General features: G+C 44.3%; 1 protein-coding gene across 1 annotated transcript in view; it reads left to right on the top strand.

Annotated features, from left to right (window-relative positions):
* Positions 1-205: 205 nt before the first annotated feature.
* Positions 206-7,170, top strand: part of LOC117874389 (potassium voltage-gated channel subfamily H member 1-like) — an 81,744-nt gene continuing 74,779 nt past the window's right edge. Inside the window, exon 1 of the mRNA XM_034764463.1 lies at positions 206-381. Within this exon, the coding sequence (XP_034620354.1) occupies positions 303-381 (79 nt within the window). The 5' untranslated portion in view covers positions 206-302. The remainder of the gene's footprint in view (positions 382-7,170) is intronic.

Genomic DNA, 7,170 nt, shown 5'->3' with positions numbered 1-7,170 from the left:
TGCTGCAGTACAGGCGCTGCCTGTCTCCTCCAGCATCCTCGGGCTCCCGCCGCCTGAGCATCAGGACCTGGGTTGGGAATGGCTGAGATTGTGCCCAGCAGAGGGCGCTGTCGGACCGGTCCAGGCGGCGGCCGAAGCAGCAGGGATGCAGTGGGAGGCTGGGTGGCTGGAGTAGCTGATGCTGCAGAGGCGGTGGGGTCCCAGCGGAGAGCATGAGGCGCTCAGAGCGGGAAGAGCGTGGAGTGGGAGCGCTTAGCTTCGCGCAGCCCTGATCCAAGCCTCCGCGCTGGACTCCGGAAGACATGACTATGGCTGGGGGAAGGAGAGGGCTGGTGGCTCCCCAGAACACCTTTCTGGAGAACATTGTGCGAAGATCTAATGGTAAGGGGAGGATTGCATTCACCAGCAGCACGTACCGTAACGGGAGATGCCTCGGAAGCTGCTTCCCAGGGGCGTCCAGAAATGCTGCTGAGCGTGGGGCTTGCAGGGGGCAGTGGCAAAGAAAACACAGTAAGTCCTTCCTGCAGCCGGTCTCCGGCCAGGGGCTGCCCAACTGGCTTTGAACCATCAGGGCTCGGAGGTGATTGAATGAAGCGGTCTGTGCCGGTGCCATCCCACATGCGATGCCTTTTCAAAGTCCCACCGAAAGTAGAGGGGAGAGTCTGATCGGACCCTCCAAAGGCGGGAGGTGGGGGAGGAAGCCCGGGCTCTTGGGTTGCACGAAACCCCCGTGATCTGGCGTAAAGCACCCGGGACACCTATCTGCAGGGCTCAAGTGTCTGCTGTAGAGATGTGAGAGGGAGAAGGGTTTGGGGGAGAGAGGCTCGTGCGTGCTTTAGAGCTGCCTGGATGCTGCCCCAATGAAGACCCCGCCATACTCAGGCTGAGACTCCCACCCTCTCCTCGCAGCTGGGACTGCACCCGGACCCCTCCTCGAGCCTCTTCCCCCATCACTGGTGGTGCCCTCCTCCTTGCTCAGGGGCTGCATCCTTCCTTTCCACTGGGACGTGCTGCTCCGGGGCTAGGCGACCCAATGTGCCTGGCTTGGCAGAGCGCGCTACTGTTGTTTGGTAGTTGGCGATCGCCTTAGTTTTAATTTGCTTTCCGGGAGATCTCTCTGCTGTTGGCTTAATTCTCTTCTATCTCTTAGCTCAGGTGGCAGGCAGGGTGATAGAGTTCAGGTGCTGCTGTAATCACAGATATGATCCGTGGATCGATTTAAATTAAGGCAAAAAGCCCATCCTGTGTCTGGGTGTCTAAGGAGGGGGTATATTTCTTACGCATTCGCCTTATACACAGCAGTGTATGCAGGATAACCTCATATCAGCCATTCAGTACATCTATTAGATCTAAGTAGCTGCCTGTCACTTCTGTAATAGTAAGGAGTGAATAGGTGTTAGCCTGTATATGGTTTAAATTGAATACTGAAAATGTTATAGTTCTTCTATAGCCAAATGTCAAAACCATCAGCCATACTATGGGCCTGATCCTGCCGAATTCACTCATTCAAGTAGTTGACACTCACCCAAAGGATCCCACAGACTTCAAGGGAATACAGGGTATGTAAGAAGTCAATTGACTGTCAGGGAGATTCTTTTGGTCTGAGAAATTGCTTTTTAATGACTAAATGATTCAGAAATTCAAGATGGTCTCTAGGAAAAAAACCCTAAGTCATTTTGGAAGATACGGGAGGTCTATCTCGCTGAGTTGAAATTAAGTTTCTTTTTTAAGTAAAGAATATGGTATTTGCAATTTTGTGAGCCTAAGGATGGATAATTTTTTCAAGAATACAGTAATCAGTATATTGTTGGAAGGGGAAATGTCTAGAATTGCAAAACTGCATGTGAATATGTATTAATGTGATCTGGATTTTGCTAAAAGGCTGTTTCCTTAAAAAGGCCTCAATCATGCAAATATTATGCATAATATTTAAAACTAAGAACATGTATGTTAGCAGGGTCTTGGCCCAAGTCCTACCAATTTTTAACTCCGATTCACTTCACTGAGGATGCTAAACCATTTAAGGACTTCTTGGATAAGTTAGCATGTAGAATCAGGAAAACACAATTAGTGAATTACAGTATTTTAAAAAAACCAGCTACATGATGAGAAAGCGAAGAAAGACAATTCCTCATTTGATCTGGGGCTGGAAACTCAAATGACTCCAAGGAATGATTTTCAATTTATTTTTTTAAAGAACTGGAGGCTTTTATTGAAGCAGCAGCGTTTTGGAAAGTCTTGGAGTGCAGAGAATCTGGTACTACTAATGCATCTTCACACGTAATTGTGACTCTAGAAAGGTTGCCTTCCCCCACTCTCTTCCTAGAAGCAGCAAAGAGTCCTGTGGCATCTTATAGACTAACAGATGTTTTGGAGCATGACATGCATCCGAAGAAGTGGGTATTCACCCACGAAAGCTCATGCCCCAAAACGTCTGTTAGTCTATAAGGTGCCACAGGACTCTTTGCTGCTTTTACAGACCCAGACTAACACGGCTACCCCTTTGATACTCTCTCCCTAGAGAAATGTTTGATTGCTGTATTCTTAGAACAAAAATACTATCCATCCTTACTGAAAATCCTGTTATTTAAAAACAAAATATTTTGGCTGGCTGTAGTGAAATAGAACCTCTAATCTTCCAACTTCAATTATTGAAATGTTTCCTAGAGACTGTTTTGAGTCTTTGAATAATTTCATCATGAGAAAAGTCAACTTCTCACTTTATTCAGCAGAACTGATGAGTCATCAATCTGAACATATAATCAGTTTTCCATCCCTACACCCCCACAATCAATAGAAACGGTGTCAAAAGTTACCTTGACATTATTATTTATATGGTGCTGTGGGTGAACAAGGTGCTTCATGGGACAAATAAAAAGACCAGGCCCCTGCTCTCAGGTGTGCATTAGTTCATGAGGGCTGTAATAATACTAGACTGAACCTCTAAGCTCAACCTTGTAGGAGGGGATGGACCACAGCTGTACCACTCTAAGGAGGAATTTGGGAGGAATGGTGACTCAAGTTACAGTCCCTTCCCTTGCTTTGAAGACGGTGTAATTTAGTGAAGTTTTTTCCCCACTTTGTGCTGGCTCAGCTCTGCTGGCCAGTTAAGGGAGGCATGGGGGAGTCAAGGCTCCTCCCATTTCCTCTTCCTCTGTACCTTCTCCTGGCCTACCTGCGTGGAAGGAGAATGCTGGGCTGCAGTCTTTACTATGCCTCCTATACCCAAGCTGTGAGGCAGGGGAAGCTAAAGTGGCCATATAAAAGTTAAGGTTTTGGTCCCCCTTTATTCCCCTGCGCAGTCACATTTGGCTGGGCCACAATCTGACTGCCAAGAAAAAAATATAAAATGATGGGATTTGCCATTGAAATGTTGGGAGTTTTATCAAGCTAGTACTTAGCTGGCAGCTCAGAGCAGGTTACACACTGCCTCCAAATATTGAGTGGATAAACATACACAAATGCATGCTCTTGGGAGTCTGTTCTCCCACTGAAATGTGGGGGACTTAGCATTAATGTCAGTTCTGTGACTAATTGGTGTGATGCATATGGACCTCGCTGTGAAGGGAGAGTAGAATAGAACCCACTCTGTTTATATCAGAGATACAAATTAATTGAGGACCACATTTGTACTCTAAAAAGAGAGACTGAGAGAAGCTAGCTATCTAAATGAGACTAGATAGCAATAATAAAGCAATTATCTGCAACCATTTATTGGGAGCAATAATCAACACACACAACTAATTATGCCATTTCACCATTAGTTTAAAATGTAATTCTATTAATAGCATTTGATATGAGATGTGAAGCTTGAAAGCTGACGTCTCCATTGCCAAGTATAGCTCATAAAGAGAATACATGTGGTTTTAAATTTATTGTGCATGCATGTTCAGGTCTTTTCATTCTGGCATAGTGTTTTGCTCATGTCTATAGTGTGTCTTCAGGAGGAAGATTGTCATATCCATGTGCAGTGATTTGGGGTAAGGGAGCTTAAGTACCTCCCCACCCCCAAATGTGGCTTGCCTGAGTTGCCACCCCAGGTGCAGGAAAGAGAGCAGGTTTGTGAGGCCAGTGCTGTCTCCCCAACCCTGCGTAGGAGTGGACTGAGGAAAAGCAGGGAGATGGGGAGCAATGGGTCTTCTCCCCTACATGCCAGCCAGAGTGAAGGGGGAATTAACATTTCAAGAGCTACAGTAAACTACTTCCCTCACAGTGGAGCAAAGAGGAATCCCTTCCCTGAGCTGCTCCGAGGATGGCATAGGCATGTACCACCGCATACATATGTTGTTTACAATTCTGCTTGTGAACAGCTTGTCTTATGTTTAATATTTTAAAACAGTGCTTCTGAACTACCCATGTATAGTTAGAAAAATAAATGTTGTGCATAGGACTTAGTCAGGCTTGGTGAACAGAAGTTTTTTTTGTTGGTTCTGAAGAAGTGAAAAAGCTAAAAAGGCCAGAACACCCTGTGGGGTGGAAAATTGCCTATGCTGTAAAATAGTTCAGTACAGAAGAAATCACTAGGCTGCTGATGGATATTGCTAATGTCATATTCATGTTTTTCCTGCGGTAACACAATATCCCTGTGGTATACAGCATGCTATAACAGTATCACAGCTATCATCTTGGTCTGCAGCCAGTGCACTCCATTCAAATGGTGCAGTATGTTATAGGCAACTAATTTTTATAAAATGATATTTTAATGCTTTATCAATAATCTAGAGAAAAAATCCTTTAAGTTTACAGAATTATAGGCCTGAGTTTTGCAATCCTTACTCAGGCAAAATTCTCATCGAGATCAGAGGGAGTTTTGCCTTGTAAAGGCTGCAGAATCCAGCCTTATTGTCTAATGACTGTTGAATTTCAACAGAGTGCAGATACTTCTGAATATTAACAATAAAAGTAAGGAAATATATCACCAAACCAGAACTTCGTCCAAATGATGACATCGCTAAACAAAATATTAAAAAAGAGATCTATTCCAGATCTCAGCTCAGATCATACAACCCTAAGACCAGTGTGAGGAGCAAGTGGCTTCAAACCTTTGAGCTACGTGTATTATGCAAACGAAGATTGGTAATGCCACATTTCTAATCTGTTATAATTAGTTTTAGCTCAAGGTCAATCTATTTATATGCTGAAAGACACTGGCATACCTACCTGAGTATCAAAATTCTGCTCCAATACCCATTAATCTACCCATATATAAATCTTTTACCAACTACTTATAGACTTCTCAATGTATAATAATATGGTGCTAAATAACGCATTAAATAAGAGAGGTGCACCAAAAACTCATGTTTTCTTTTGTATAACAATTTTGCTTCAAATGCCTATAGAACAAAATAAACAATTCTTGTATAAGATAATGTTTAGGCAATAACATAGATGTATCTTATCTTTGTAGTTTGAAAAGGATGCGCCAAACTTTTATACCTCAAGGTCCAGACTCTTGGTTCTGCCTAAGTCCCTTTTGAGCCAAAGCTGCCTCAAACTGGGGCCTTGCACAATCTGGCTCTGGTTTTGGGTGGGGTCTTGAGGTACTACTGTAATACAAATAATGAACAGGTCATGGGGTGCTGAGAGGGGGCCACTCTAATGGAAGTAACTTAGAGCAGCCCAGGCACTGCTCTAAGACTATAGAAGGCTCTTTCTATTCCCCTGGTTCTGGGACTGCTGGGTAGGTGAAAGGTGGCTTAGGGGGGCATCTATCCTTGCTCACTGTATCTGAGGATCTGGGACCAGTCCTACAATTCCAGCACACTCAGATTTTCCACTGACGTCACTGGGAGGTTTGGATGGGCTAGGAATGCCAATACAGACTTCAAGAGGGTAAACTTCGGTAAAAATCGTTAAGGGCCTTTCCAGTAGGGCTGTTTTGTGTGTTTTTTAGTACTGAGGTATTCCTCTCAAAGCACATTATAAAAGCACTTACATTTATGCACAGGTAACTTTTCCCCCACAAACAGGCTCTTAATGTTATCAGACCACACAGAAGATTTAATTTGGGTCAAGTTGTTAGTACAATTAATTGGTAGAGAGGATGAGACACTGAGATGTTTTTGGTCTGCACAGACCTTTTTTGAGCTACAATGCATCAAATCAGGAGAAAATAGCATGGCCCTGGATAGTCTCTCTTAGATCCACAGATGCAGGAGACCCTTCACTTGTGGATCTCCCCAGTCCTGTGCTGATGGGTAGCTCAGTCACTTCTGTGGCACCATTTCTCCCTTCCCATCCTCCTCTGGACCTCAGAGAGGATGCTCTGCAGGTTTAGGTTTCGCATGGAGGAAGGGGACAGAGTTTGGGTGTGGGAGGGCAGAGGTGGGGCCCGGGAGAAGCACCTTGTACCCTTCAGGAAAATTCCCTGGAAAAAATAATATAGCCTGGTGCTCTAATATCTCTTCTGTGGTGCCCACTTCCCATGGCCAGGCCAGGGAGAGCCCCTAGTAGCACTGCTTTAATGGAGTGGAATAGTAAGAGAATCTGGAGGAGAGAAGAGAGGGTTTGGAAGCACAGGACCTCTGTGAAGTTGGCCATTTCTGTGGATCCCCTGAGATCTGCTTTGCTCACTGGGGACTGATCAGGTTCAGGGGCAAATCCTGTATCCCTTGAAGGAAGAGTGTAGAGGGATCTCCCTGACAGGAGCCTCACAGAGTCTTCCCTTGTGGGTTGTACTCTGGGAGGGAAAATCAGCCCTGTTGATTGTGCCATATTTAATAGAATAGGCCTTTTTCCTTGGTACTGCAGAACATCACCAAGACCCATCCTTCTAAGGGATATGGTGAGTAGAATCCTATTGACTCTAGTAACCCATGTGGATTCCTCTTGAAGGGTTCAGAGCTAATTCTCACATTGTGAATCAGACAAATCTCTCAACCTCCCCACTCAGAAATGGTCTGACTCCACAGTGTCCAATCAAATTTGGTCCTAAATTTAGAATTTTTTTAATAAAAAAAAAAACACCCTCTTACAAATCCTGAATGACAGAATTGTTTCCACGATTGTATCATTAATTCCAATGGAAATAGTTTAAAAAAAAAAATCAAACAAGCATTCCATTTTACTGTCTGCAAACCAGACCTTGCAACATTGTGCCATACATGAGGCCTGTAAGAGAAATTAACTAGCAAGATAAAAAATGAAACTGGCCAGGCTATGTTCTGTTCA

Source organism: Trachemys scripta, chromosome 3 (genome assembly GCF_013100865.1).
Source record: "Trachemys scripta elegans isolate TJP31775 chromosome 3, CAS_Tse_1.0, whole genome shotgun sequence".
Lineage (NCBI taxonomy): Eukaryota > Metazoa > Chordata > Testudines > Emydidae > Trachemys > Trachemys scripta.
The sequence above is the reverse complement of the archived record's forward strand: the minus strand, read 5'-3'. Positions and strand labels throughout refer to the sequence as shown.